Source organism: Eubalaena glacialis, chromosome 11 (genome assembly GCF_028564815.1).
Source record: "Eubalaena glacialis isolate mEubGla1 chromosome 11, mEubGla1.1.hap2.+ XY, whole genome shotgun sequence".
Taxonomy (NCBI): domain Eukaryota; kingdom Metazoa; phylum Chordata; class Mammalia; order Artiodactyla; family Balaenidae; genus Eubalaena; species Eubalaena glacialis.
Genome location: NC_083726.1, coordinates 97,422,095 through 97,437,015, shown reverse-complemented (window position 1 = coordinate 97,437,015; position 14,921 = coordinate 97,422,095). Strand labels below are relative to the sequence as shown.

Here is a 14,921-nt window from a genome sequence, read left to right as displayed (position 1 = left end):
GCTCATCACAGGGGTTCTGCTGATAACACTTCATTTAACATATTTCAGTTTAGCAACAAGGGGCCACAAAAAGAAAACTATTTTATTTAAAATGACAGGGTGACTATGTTATGCCCACTGTAACTAAGTCCCACACAGGAAAGGGATGATAATGGTAATGGGCCACATTTACAGTTTAACTCTATGGGGTGATTCCTCTCAAATGAATTCACCTCTTGAGTATGACACATCCATATCACATCTCAAAGGCTCACAAAATTGTTATTTCATAGATATTGAAATACGGGGGGGGAGGAGGGGTGTTCGATAGCTATTCAACAAAGCACGAAGCAGCTGTACGGAGCAAGGTGTTAGGGAGATTCTAGCATTTAATTGATATGCCAGACAGTGTTTAAAGCATAAGAATAGAAAATGGCCAATTTAAATGTGGTTATAATTAGCTGAGGCTAACATTCCGTTCTGTTCTGAAGTTTTAGGAGACATGGAATCTACAAAAGTGCCAGGTCTAATCGTTTCAGGAGGGATCCGTGGTTTTATTTGATATTACATATATAGATGAATGGAAGCACCTCTTTGATTAGTGCTATTTAAGCACTGTGGATTACTTAGAAATACTATATTCGGAGACCAGTTCTGACCCTGTGTAGTGAGTAATGTTTATTTGAGATCTTGACCTGAAAAGCTCTAAAAATAAGTCAAATAGTAGTATGCTAGGAATTTTTACATATTGGAAATCACATCTCTAGCAACTACTACTACTAAAAATTTTATATGGCCAGATAAAATGTGAAACTATTAACCGAAGTTATGATTATGTTGAGCAGTGCTTTCTGAATTTTTCATGATGGCACTACTACTGTGGAGGCCTTACTACTTCCTGGTCAATTTCAAACTTATGAAATCTCTTTGATGTCTTTTGCTTTATCTTGAAAGGATGTTTTTGTCAAATATTAAAAATAGTGTTCTTGGGGCTTCCCTGGTGGCACAGTGGTTGGGAATCCACCTGCCAATGCAGGGGACACGGGTTCGTGCCCCGGTCCGGGAGGATCCCACATGCCGCGGAGCGGCTAGGCCCGTGAGCCACAACTACTGAGCCTGCGCGTCTGGAGCCTGTGCTCCGGAATGGGAGAGGCCGCGACAGTGAGAGGCCCGCGCACCGTGATGAAGAGTGGCCCCCGCTCGCCACAACTGGAGAAAGCCCTCGCACAGAAACGAAGACCCAACACAGCCAAAAATAAATAAATTAATTAATTAATTTTTTTTTTTTTTTAAAAGTGTTTTTATAGTTAGTGTGGTGGTGGTTTGACTTGGTTGTGGTTAGGCTGCATGTGCACTTGTGTAGTGAGCCCTTCCCCCAACTGGCAATACAGAACACTGTCCCAAAGTTAGCAAAAAAGCTGCATTTCCTAAATCTCCTGTTAGAACTAATTTTCAGTTAAGATGAATCATGATTATCCTCTGATTTCTCATACTCCCAACATACAGTGCTAAGTAATCTTGTGTGTATATGTACCATAGTTTGTGACTTATAGTATTAAACTATAAAATTCTACCCTGTAGATCAGTGTGTACTGATAAAATGCTTACTTGCTAGCATGAAACTATGTGATTGGAACCATTATAGCAAAAAATAGGTGCCCTAAGAGGAGTCATGGCACTCCTGACATTACTAACACAAGCACCTGGCTACCAATTCAGAAAAGATCTTCATTTCTGTGTCTGTGAAAGAGGATCAGATAAAACAATACAGTTCCACTTCTTGCTTCTGAATTTGAAACAATATGTATAAGGATATTGCCCCTGAAAGTAACTGATTGTGTCTGGTCAGCTGGCTAGGGCTTTTTCTGGCTTGTTGGAAAAATATTTGTTTTCCTTGTCCTAACTCCCCGGTGCTACTGCTGAGCAAATGAGAACATCACTGCCAGAAGTATTTGAAAAGAACAAAAAAAATTGATTTGGACAATCTATGTGCTCCTGTCATTGACAGAGACACAACTGCGACCAGGGGTATGACTAGGGTCAGAGCAAGGTTAAAAGAAAAGCACCCAGGAATTCTCTCTTGTCATCAGCTTTTCAATCTAACTACTCTTGGTTAGCTGCAGGCAATATATAAGTTTTCATCAAATACCAAGAGACGTTTCATAGTATTTACAAGTTGCACTTAAAATTTTCCCAAGAGGTGGCTACTTTTGCAATAGCAAAACACTTAAAATGTGAAGTTCAGACGGTTAGCACATCTATGACATATGAGGATTTCCTGACAACATGGAAATTATAAGCTTATTCATTACCAACAATTGAGTGAGTTGTATGTGAAACCAAGTAAAAATCTCCTCGTAAGATAACTACTTTAAGGCTGATATTGATTCTGTTATTTTTAAAAGAAATAATTTATTCCTACCAAACAAATATTATCAAGAGATCAATTACTATCACAAAAGAAAGGCTATCTAGGTTTTTTAAAAGATTGCAGCAAACAATGCAGAAAACCATTAAAATAAAGAAATATGTGGTGCAAAAATGAAAGTCACTGAATAAATTGTGTCCATTCTGTGGCAGAACGCTAAACTATAAACAAATCAATTTAAACATGTGTTAAGGAATATAAACAGATTCAGAGCAGCAATATCGTCTATGAGAGTCAAGGACCAATGCTGTTAAACAATACTTTAAATAATTTTCCTTAACATGAGAAATAGAATTATTTCTAAAATTTCCTTTAAACTTGATCTCTTGTACACATAAGTTCAAGATTTCATACTTTCAAAGTTTTCTTTTTTTTATCAATATTTAGCTATAAACTCAGTTGTGAGGATACGCATGAGCTAGGAGAATATCCCTGAAGAACTAAATATAAAAAAATTAGTCCTGTAGTAGGATCCAGAGGGGAAAAAATTAAATAAGTGCTAAAGAGACAAGTGTACATGTATTAAGAAAGATGTAAAACCTGAGAAATTTTTAAAACCTGCTGATAGCCTTAATTTTTCAACCTTTGGCAAAATATATTATAAAAAAAATTCTTGTCTCTGTGCATAATATAATCAAGGCATAAAAAATAAGGAAAAGTTAAGCAACGACAATATGTCAGGCATTAATGAAAACCGTTCAAAACAGTAAGTTTAAAGCCATATAATTCAACCAGCAACATTATCCAAGTTCTCCAGTGCAGATTTTGAAGACAGCAGATTTTTGTTTTTTCACGTTTATGGTACACACTTCCTGTCTGCAGTTTTTAGAGGGTCACTGTGAGTCCTCTAAAGGTTTCTTTACCATTTAATACTATAAATAATTATGTTCCTAAGTGGCAGTTCAAAGCTCAGTACAGCACTCGTACAACACCACGGGAAGATCAGGTGACCTTTCTCCAATTCTCCTCTCTCTGGTGCTGAGGACAGACAAAGTGATATGTCCGTCATACGCCATTACCATTAGAACAGAATCTTGTTCTTTTATTACAACTGAACTCCGCCAGATTTCTCAGCAGGAATGCTAAGTGAAATCAATGTCTTGGATTTCCAGGCTGAGCTTGGAGGTCACAGCCACTCTATCATTTCTCAGCATTATCCTTTCTAGCGCACGCACAACCCCCTCAAGCCTCCAACTGGCACACAGCAGATTGAAAACAGCATGCATCAGAGGACTCATGCTGTACAATTTTACAGTCTTTTGGAGCCCCTTCCCTTTGATTCCCCCCTTCCATTTTTTGCAAATTGCAAATAAGTTTTGTTTGTGTCCTTCTCTGGAGTTGTGAGTCAAAGGCAAATCTAGGAAGAAGGGCAGGCAAGAAAACCCAGAGAACATGGTTGATTTTTGACAGCTGTCAGTAAGATCATTTTCCTTACATCATCACCTAGATGTGGCTTATGATTCTATTTTTCTATTCAAAGTACAATAAAGGTACTTTCAACATAAATCATCAGTTTGGCTTATGCCAGGTAGGTAGGCAGATAACACAAAGCTAAATAAAATAATTCTATTGTATAGTAAGACAGACATGAAAATCCACCAATAAAACACACAGAAAATGCCCCCAGGACACTAAGAATTGATTGTTTCAAAATATATATATAATAATAAATGATAACATATAACTAATAAATGATAATATATAACTAAAATGGCTTTGTGAAGGCAAAATGTTTATTATACCATGTATAAATGTCAATTCCAGCCTCTAAGAAACTAAATTCATGTATTGAAATGGGACCTCTTTATTTATTGTCGCTTGTATTTTTTTAGCTATGTTCTTCATTAAAATGACAACAGTAATATTTATTGGTCTGGCTATTTTTAACCCAGTAAACTTTACTGCTTAGCTAAAACACCAAGCACATTTAAGACATCTTTTCCTGCAATAAGAATGGTGGTAGACAGTATGCTAGAGGGCAATGAGCAAAGAAAGGACATATTTTTATTAAATCGTGGTTGTTACTTAAAAAGAGGCACTTTATTCTGGGTTAAACTTTTTATGTATTTTATAATAATTGTAGGTGGGAAAAAATACAACATCCATGGTTTTCTTAAACTTTATGTGATAGAAAATTCATGAAGGCTAATTTTCCAAAAGTGAAATTTAGCGATAAACTATAAATATATTTTTAAAATTATGTATAATCATAGCTTATAGAAACACAATCCACTTTTTTACTAGTACTAAACAAATGGAGGTGTTTAAAACCATAGAATATGGCAGAGTCCTAACATTACTGAAATAATCAATCTTTGCATCCAGTCTGTGGAGTTCTATGAATGTCTGGAACCATATAGCTCATAAAGCAGTGTCCTAATCTTGGCCAACTTTCAGTCACTTTTACATTTGCCATGGTTACCTAAGACAGTATTGTAGCAAGTGCTCAATAAACATTTGAATGGATGAATGAATGAATGAACAAATAAATAGATGCATAAATGGATGAGGCTGACTGATATCAAAAGCTTCATGATTATTTGAGTTAAGTCATTTGGAGAGAAGATATTAATGATAAAAAGTAATTCTAGGAACCAGGAAAAACCCATTAGTCCTTTACACGTGAACTATATACTATAAAATCATAAGATGAAACGTCTTAATGTAAAGCATCATTATAAAACATGATGTGAAATCACATTAATAAGTCATGGGAAAAAACCCAGAATGATACCTCACAGAGTTACTTGTGTGTGACAGTGACTGTGCTGCTACGGCTATTTATTTTTCTCAGTGTTAGCCTGTACACGTAATACATTGAAACTGCTGGTCCATGGAGACACCAAAACATCACTGCTTTAAAATTAAATTATATTTAATAAATGTTATAATTATTACCAAGTTTTAAAAACATATGTTCTGCTGTGATCATGAAGAAAAGCAGACCGGGCCTTAGGTATACATCAAGCACAGAACATGCAAGGTCCATTACACAGCAGAAAGAGCTCTAAAAAGTGGCTTATGCATATTTCCTAATATCACAGCAGTAAGTACAATGTTTTGCACTATATATTTGCACATGTTGCTGGTGAGGTCTAAGGCCCTTGTCCAGGCTCACCTACAATTCCAAATGTATTTATCTCTTACTATATAAAAACAGACTTGGAGGTTTTGAGGAGATGGAGGCTGGAGGACACTTTCCCAACCCATCTCTTCTCTTTCCCAATTTCTACTCTGGATTAATACGCTGACTGTGAAAAGCACCTGCCAGGGCACTACGGAAGGAGTAAAAAAATTCTTGGATTGTTTTTTTCTTTTGCAATACTTTCTAATTTTTTCTCTGTGTATTTTTTCAACTGTTGTGACTACTCTTAGCCTATTACTCTTTAGACATTTCAACATGAATTCATGAAATGAAGAGCAGAATCAATTTTCTAGGTAATTCAGCAAAAGACAAAACAGTATTATTTTGGGGGTAAATTAACTGTTATCAGTTTTCTACTTAATATTTTCTAATTGTTAGAAAATATGTGTGATTATTTCCCTGATTAACGTCAGGAAAAATTATTTTATGGTTACTCTTTTTACTTTTTCCACAGAAAGTTTAATATATTCATATACTATCATCTAGGTAAGATCTTAAAAATCACAAAGAAATTCAAATTAATTTTTCTGCTTCTCTCTTCTTCTGAGCCAAGAGACAAATTACCTGAAACTCTCCTGATCCTTTTCTACATTCTCTCAGGAAATGTTTCCTTAGCTCTAAAAACAAAACTATTGCTAAAGAGTCTTACTTTCAACACTAGTATTATCTTCCTATCTGTACATGATCATCTCATTGGCTGAATAATACATCGAAAATTATGTCTATACTATACCTCATAATAATAGTTATTGATATTTATATAAAACATTTTCTGTATGTACTAATCATACTCATATATTAAGGTCTATTTCAGTTGCCCCTTCGGGAAACTTTTCCCAGATCTCTCACTGAAGGTAATAATCTCTTTGTCCTAATAACTTCCAATGCACTTTATCTGTAACTCCTTCTAAGACTTTGTATCGTAGAGGATGGCTATCTATTTTATAAGACTGTAAAATTCTTGATGACAGCACACCTATCTTACAAATATTTGTGTCACTCACATTTCCTACTATAAATGCATGTTTGTTGAATAAACGAGTGACTAAAGGTATGTATGCAAATTTATAGGGACACCTTCCTTACTGATCCTACTAGACTATTATTTCCTTGGAGATCTAGAGTTTAGCCCAGTTGCTGGCACATAATAGATATTCAATAAATCTCACTGAATGAAAAGGACACTCTAAATGTCAAAACATGTAGTTTCTTCAAAAGGGTACCTTGCTTTTGGGTGGTGGGCTGTTTGTGCTCTTGTCTGTGTGAATGCTGGTAGGAGACACAGCAGCACCAAGGTTGCCGTGGGGTATGCCTGGGAGCTTTCCTCCTGGAGACACCTGCATTGCGGCTAGCTGGGCAGCATATAACTGCTACAGAAGAAAGAGAGAGAGAGAGGGAAGGAGGGAGAGAGAAAAAAAAAGGACTGAGTAATAAAATAAATGCGCCTCCCAGAAAATACCTGTAATAAGATGTGGTATTTTTCCAATTGGGTATTTTTGTTTGTGCCCTGGAATATTTAAAGAAAGACACTGTCACCTCAACTTTCATGACTTACTTCTCAGGGGAGAAATGACAGATACCACACATAAGGAATTTTAGTGTCAGTATATACAGGGACTGAAAACAAGTAACAGTCATCTGTATTTACTCTTTGCCAACATCAGTGGAGGAAAAGTATATCATACTATATGGTTAATACCTTTATTTTAACCATTTAAAAATTTACACGGTGTGTTACAAAAGAATGAAGCTTCATACACCAAGTAATTTTCTTACTATCCATATGGGTTCAAGCCCTGTATATTTCCTTTCTTTGACTTGCTGAAAAGGGCACCTGTAACAATTTTTTCTGATTATTAGCTGTGTAGAAATACAAAAAAGCCACTGGGAGGGAATGGAAGGGGACTATTTGAAGAACATTATCGGGTCAGTCTACCTCAGTTGATAAAAGTTAACTGGATGCTTGCCAGAATGCCACTTTACTTCATGATATATAAACACAGACAAACTTGAGATAATCTTGAGGATTAGGGTTTTAAGGAATACTATCTAAATCACACACTCTTCGACTAAGCCATCACATAGTAATTCTTATTAAATGACCAATAAAAATTCTTCAACAAATCAATTTAATAATAAGGGAAAATTTTACTTGATGATGATAGCCATATCATGTAGTATCTTAAAACATGGAGGTTGCTTTACATTCAAAGAGTCATATCAAATGTTTAGATTAATACTCTTTCATCTCCATTTAGCAGTTTGTGAAAATCTGATTGAAGAAGCAATTATTTATATATACATATACAAATATTAATAAATAAGTGTATAGATATACACACATATATATACATATATATGTGCGTATATATATTTAAAATACAACCCAATTTCTTATTTCTCATTTGTCTTAAGATTTCATGGATAGCTTTTACTATGCAAGCTAGAACTTCCATAATAAAAAGACTGATGTTAAAGAAAAAAGCTCCCAAGGAAAAGTGCTGTGAAATAGTTCTCTGGATTATCTTGGTTTTTCTCTGAAAGGGAAATTTCAAAGGCTGAAACTGCTCAGGATAAGCCAGAGACTCTGATAAGTGGGGTCTCTCTATAAATGAAATAATGAAGACTGAAGACTGGCATTTATATACATGAACATACATTTACATTTTTCAGAGTTTCTAGATGCTTTGTTCTAAATGAAAACAGGACATTAAAATTATTTTAAAAATTATAGCTTATTGTTTTATGTCAACTAACGCAAGATACATTCCAGACAAAAGAAACACCAGAGAAGTATATTTATACTATCAGTAATGACTGTCCCACCCCCCAAATTTTTTGCATGCATTAGAATTATGTTATTTCTTACCCCAGTCAATCAGAAAGAATAAGATTTAATTCATAAGTCTTTAATAGATTACATAAAAAGTAAAAGGATATGATGTCAAATATGATGAGTGGGAGTGTACCACTTTCAAAGTATCAGAAATGACGCATTTCCCACACTTGGGTTAAAAACCTGTGTCTTAAATTCTGCGATTCACAAAGTAATTTCTTCCATCATCATCCTGAACGGTTTATGAAGCCATTAAGAAAATAACCAATAACCCAGGATATCACTTTGCAAATTAAAATTTTTTCCAGTGTACTGAATTTTAAAATATATGTATTTTAAAATACTGGCTGGATAACTATATTACATATTGTAAATTCCATATTGTACTGTATATTATATCCTTGTCTTTAAAAATGATTCCAGTGCCTATTATTCCTAGAAGGTAACAACACATATTTCTGGTTTAGTATACACAAAATATAAAATTGTTCCATAATTACTAAAGATGACATGGGATATTTTAACCTCTGTAGCTAAAAGGAAAAATGTGAACAAAATAGTTACTCAAAATTTGAATTTGATTATTAAAAAATTATTTCAAAATATTGAAAAAATATTGACTATTTGTATTAATTAGATAATTAAATAGATGGACCAGTCACTCATAAAAGGTAATTAAATGTTTAAACATAAATCACTACAGATTCACAACTTCCAAAGAAGTATTAGAACTACTAGTAAAAATAGAAGAATAAATATGTTCCCAAACACTTTAATGAATTTAAAGGTAGGAGATGGTATATACTTGGAATTAAAAAAAATCATACATGTTCTTCCTTCATTCAAATAAATGCATTATTTTAACCTTTTAAATATGAAATTAAGGTTTACCTCAGTTAAATTATCCTAAAAAATTCCTTTGAGGAGAAAAGAAGATAAATTTGGAAAATACACGGGCCCATTTAAATACACATTTTTACTAGAACAGTATACTAGTAACTGGTATTTTTACAAAACACAGAGAGTTAAAGTAATTAATGATGAAAAAGTCATAATCTTATTACTCATTCAGTATGGCTAACATGAAGTAGCACTTCATTCCCCCCAATCTCGCATATCCCCTTCCTCATATTTGGCTTTCTCTATGCAAAGGGTCGATATATAGACCTACTTTTCCCCAACTGTGATTAACTTTCCACTATTTCCAGATCATTACATTTCCCACCACACACATCTGATCTTCCTAGTTTGCCGAGGTTTGGAAGTAGGAAAGATCTATTTTCAATAATTTTAATTTGTGTCAAATATATGTGTTCCTTAAATTTACATTATATTACAGAAGCATAAAAAGGCCTCAAGTCTCAGAGAATCTAACATACTTTGGGTCTGCACAAGTAAAATAAACCAGAAATTTTAATACTGCTGGGACCTAATTTGGCCATTCACAAGTTAAAACAAATTTTCAGTAGATTTAAAGAAGCTGACAGTGGTTTTCATACCTGGTTATATATCAAGGGTAGGCAACTTAAAAACTAAATGCTGCTGAGACTTATTTTAATTCAACCTTTCAAAAACTTAAATCCATTTGTCTATCCATTAAGATGTATGTTGACTGATATTAAAACAAGAAAGTCTAGAGATGATTAGTATTTTATTTCATTTATTAAATGTTCTTAAAGCAGAATCAAGAATCATGTAGGTATCTGTACTGAGGGAGGTCTATAATCTCAGAATCACTGGCTGACCTTGGTGAGCGGGAAGGGGCATGAAATTTGTGGGCACTGGAAAGCCACCTGAAGTAACAAGCATCCTGTGAACTATAGAACTCATTTACATATTATGTACATATATAATTAAAGTCACTTGTAATTATATATAAATAAAAATGTTTAAACAAAAACTTGGCTCACGTTTCTCTTTAAAGGATAGTAGAGAAAACCCGGAGTTAAATATAAGGTGTATTATGATAAATGTACTTTTATGAAAAACAGTCAAGTTGTTCTTAACATCAGAAAGAAGTTGAGAGATCCTAAACATAAAAAGCTGAAGATTAAGGAGAACACTCAGGGCATGATGTTAACCAGACTACAGAATAACACTTTTTTACCTTGAAGAATAATTTGACCCTTATCTTGAAAAGGATATGTTAGGGGTTTGGTTTGATCTCTAAAACTCCCCAACAGAGCATTAGGTTTTCTATTCTTTGTATTACTTAAAATATTGCATTCTCATTCCCTTTCCCTTCCCCCATCCCTACACCTACTTCAGAAAATGATTTTTTTCTTTTTTAATGGAGACAATCACATACAATTAGGTTGGAATCTATTCATTGGTTACTTAGGGTCTTGGTGCTAATGTGCTCATAAGTATGTTTCTATATATCTATCTATACATATAAGTAACTCTCACTTTCATCTCAAACTGTTCCATAAAACTACATCTTTGTCTCTTCAGCGTTTTAAGCTCCTTCAAGGACCATTTCTACTTTTAGAGGGACAGTTAAAAGGAAGGCAAACCACAATTCTAACCCCAGCTCTGAGCTAGTGACCTTGGGTGACCAATCTGAACCACAATTCCTTAATCTGCAAATTCAGGGATAAATAAAACTGACCTTGCATGGTTGCTGTGAGAAATACATCACATACTGTGCATAAAACACTCACTTGATCAATAAGTAACAGTTATAATTATTAATGGATTAATTATACCAAGTAAGAACTAGGTAATACTTACGTGCTAATCTCCTACTACAGACTCTGGACTGTGCTAGGTACCGTGGGGGATACAGAAAATGCGTAAACATAGTTTCCTCCCTAAGTCAACACTGGTACATATAAAATATTGAGAATATAAGTGTACTGTATGTCACTATATGCCACTGTTAAAGGCATGACAAAAAAGGAAATGAATCAGTGCATTCTGATATGCTTTCATTATAGAGGTGTAGCTAAGCTGAGCAGAATAAAAGAGGTGGCATTCTAGGGAGGGAGCACAGTCTAAAGCCAGGCACAGGAGCAGGAATGACCCGGCTGTTGCAAAGGGAATAGAGAGGATGGTGTGGAACAGTAGGTGAGAGAGTAGGTGGTAGACCGGAGACAGGACAGTGACCTAACTGAGCGCAAACCTTGGGAAGAACAAAACAGTACTGGGTGCAGGCTAAGTTCAACTTACAGAAAATCGTGAAATATAAGCAAAACAGTTTAAATTTAATATGTAGGCAAGAGAAAGCCACTGAATGTCTGAGAGCAATACATACGTTTTAAACTAAAACATATATATTGTTTTAGTTAAGATAAGATAAAGACAAGAGTAATATCAGTTATGAGGTTACCAAAATTTAGCAGCAGTAATTTGAATGAAAGTTTGAGTTGAAGTAACAGTTGTGAACATGAAAAAGGAAAAAAAAACATTCCATGATCTGAGTGAAGAGTGCTAACACACTGCACAACCGCTTAATATTGTTTTTGCTAAATTAATTGTTTAAAATTATTTTGTAAGTAGGATCATTTTCTCCAAATGAAATTTCATATCAAACACTGATACATAAAGAGAGAGAAAAAAGAGGTGTATTATAACTGTAAATGAATTTTACATATTTTAACATTTAATTAAATGAGACCAATGAGGTTGTTTTAACTATCCCAAGAATTTAAAGAGGTACAGGGCTGAAAGTTGAAGAAGTCCTTTATCACACGTGGTGATCAAGAAAGCTCTCAGAAATAAGTAGTAGTCACTTCTAAACTCTCACCTAAGCAAACACATATAGACCTAAATCTTCAAAAAGAACGTTACAGAGCTAAAAACTCCCTTGTTAATAGCATCTTGAAGTTCAAATATATGTACAGAAATGGGAGGTGATTTTTTTTTTTAAGTGTAGTGACTGAAATCTGGCAATAAAAGTTAATATGTCTACAATGTGTTAACTGTTTGGATTAGAGATTTTAAAATGTGTGTGTTGTGGCTTATTATGATTTTAAAAGTTGATAAATGTGTACTTCTAAAGCTTAAATCTAACCTGAGAGATTTATGTTAGATACGATGTATATGAAAAGCATGTTTGTTTTTTTAAGGGCAGGGACAAGGAATAACATTTGTGAGAAAAAAATTCAGAAAGCAATTTCAAGGCTCCATAAGTGTTATCTTTATGGCTTAATTTCAGCTTCGTAATGTATCTTAAATGTGGAGTTTAAAGAGAAACTAATGTACTGAAGAAAATCTTTCAAAACATATCAGCATGTTTCAATGTGAATAAATTTGCTTTGCACATTATTTTTCATAATGTTTCTTCACAGAAAATTATCAGAGCAACTTGAGTTAAAACATGGACTTCTTCTTGCTCTAATACTGTCAGCTCTTCTTTTTGAGGTTATTCGAGCATATTGCATGAAAAACACAATAGGCCTTAAATTTGTTGGATTCCAGGGCAAAAGTGCAAATAGAAACTCACATGCCAAATATATAAAAATTTACAATTTACAAATCTAGCTAATGATGTGTTTAATAAAATATGGTTCATTTTGCCATCTGGACAAACACACCTTCAAAATAGCTGGGTGCAAATGAATACCAAAATGAGATACCACTTCACAATCCGTTAGGACAGCTATTATCAAAAAACCTGAACATAGCAAATATTGGTGAGGATGTGGAGAAATTGGAACCTTTGAGCTTTTCTGCTGGGAATATAAAATGGTGTAACTACTTTTGGAAAACACTATGGCAATTCCTCAAAAAATGAAACAGAATTACCATATGATCCAACAATCCCTCTTCTGGGTATATATTCCAAATAATTGAAAGCAGGGCCTGGAGCAGATATTTGTACACCCATGTTCACAGCAGCATTAGTCACAGTAGCCAAAAGGTGGAAGAGATCCAAGTGTCCATCAAGGGGGGAATGGATAAGCAAAGTGTGTCATATACATACAGTGGAATATTATTCAGCCTTAAAAAGTAAGGGAATTCTGACAAATGCTACTACATGGATGAACCTTGAAGACACTATGCTAAGTGAAATAAGCCAATGATAAAAGACCGAATATTGTATGATCCCTCTTATATGATGCATCTAGAGTAGTCGTTTTTAGAGAGACATAAAGAGCGGTGGTTCCCAGGAGCTGGGGGTCGGGTGGGGAGGCGGGAAGGGATGTAACTGCTTAATAGGTACAGAATTTCAATTTGGGAAGATGAAAAAGTTCTGGAGATGGATGCTGATGATGTGTTGCACAACAATGTGAAATGGTTAAGATGGCAAATTCTATGTTATGCGTATTTTCCCCTCCACACACAGAAATGATGTGGAGGGCAGATGGGAATTTCGATTCCTGCTCTCCTTGGTGTTTTAAGACTAGGCCCACAGCCTGCGTGCCTGCTCTTCTTACCCCTAGCTCCATTCAAGAGAAGATGAATGGTTTTGCCCTAGGTGGGATACCTTTCTTGGCTGTGACTATCTTCTAAAGCGCTGCTAAGGTGGGGCCCAGCTGCAGCCCTGCTAGATAGGCGTCTTCAAGGAAGTTGCAAGAGAAAGTTAGAATGGAAAGATATTCCAGGTAAGTGAACATAACATGCAAACTCATAAAGTTAACTTTTAAATCCACCAACAAAATATATTTAAGTATTTAAGGTTTTCCTCTATACCGTAGAGGGAACTTTTAAGAGAAACTTTCCTCTTCCCTTTTTAAAATAAAAGTACACACTCCTTCTACGTCCCCTAGGTTAGATGTGAGGCTATCTTCTTTTGCAGTCAACACTACTGGGGCAGGGCTGGAGGAGACTGAAGAAAAAGAGATCTGGCTTCTTCCGTTTAGCATGTTTTTGAGGTTCCTCCATGTTTTAGCACGTATAAGTAGTCTGTTCCATTATATCGCTGAATGGTACTCATTTGTATTGATATACCGTATTTGTTTATCCATTTATCCAGTTGATGGACATTTTGTTTGTTTCCAATTTTAGGCTATTATGAATAGTCCTGCTATGAATGTTCCAGGACAAGTCTTTGTGTGTTTTCATTTCTCTTGGCTACCTGATTCCTAGGATTGGATTTTGCTAGGTCATATGGTAAGTTAATGTTTACCTTTTCAAGGTACTGCCAGACTTTCTAAAGTGGCTGAATCTTTCTGCATTCCCACTAGCAGTGTATTATCATCAATAACTTGGTATTGTCTGTCTTTCGATCATAACTATTCTAGTAGAAGTGCAGTGGTATCTCATTGTGGTTTTAATTTGCATTTCCCTAATGACTGATGACATTGAGCATCTTTTCATGTGCTTACTAGCCATTTCTATGTCTTCTTTGGTAAAATGTCTATTCCGATCTTTTGCTCTTTTAAGAAATCGGGTTATTTTATTGTTGAGTTGTAAGAGTTCTGGACATCTGAATTCAATTTTAAAGAGTAAAACCTATCAGAGAGACTGTGAGGGTCCAGTTTAATAGCAGTGTATAGTTTTTATCAAAAGGTCCATAATGATAAATAATATAATGACAATAATAAGTAACAGAAATAAACATATTTTCCTCTTATATAATTTTTATA

The 14,921-nt window shown here is 34.6% G+C and overlaps 1 protein-coding gene across 10 annotated transcripts in view; it reads right to left on the bottom strand.

Annotated features, from left to right (window-relative positions):
- The window catches only part of SOX5 (SRY-box transcription factor 5), a 992,512-nt gene that overhangs the window by 61,397 nt on the left and 916,194 nt on the right, over positions 1–14,921 (bottom strand). For 9 of the 10 annotated variants that reach the window (XM_061206370.1, XM_061206379.1, XM_061206373.1 and 6 more), the window contains one exon: positions 6,776–6,922. The exons of the other annotated variant lie outside the window; for it this stretch is intronic. In XM_061206370.1, coding sequence (XP_061062353.1) covers positions 6,776–6,922 — 147 coding nt within the window. The remainder of the gene's footprint in view (positions 1–6,775; positions 6,923–14,921) is intronic. 10 annotated transcript variants of the gene reach the window in all.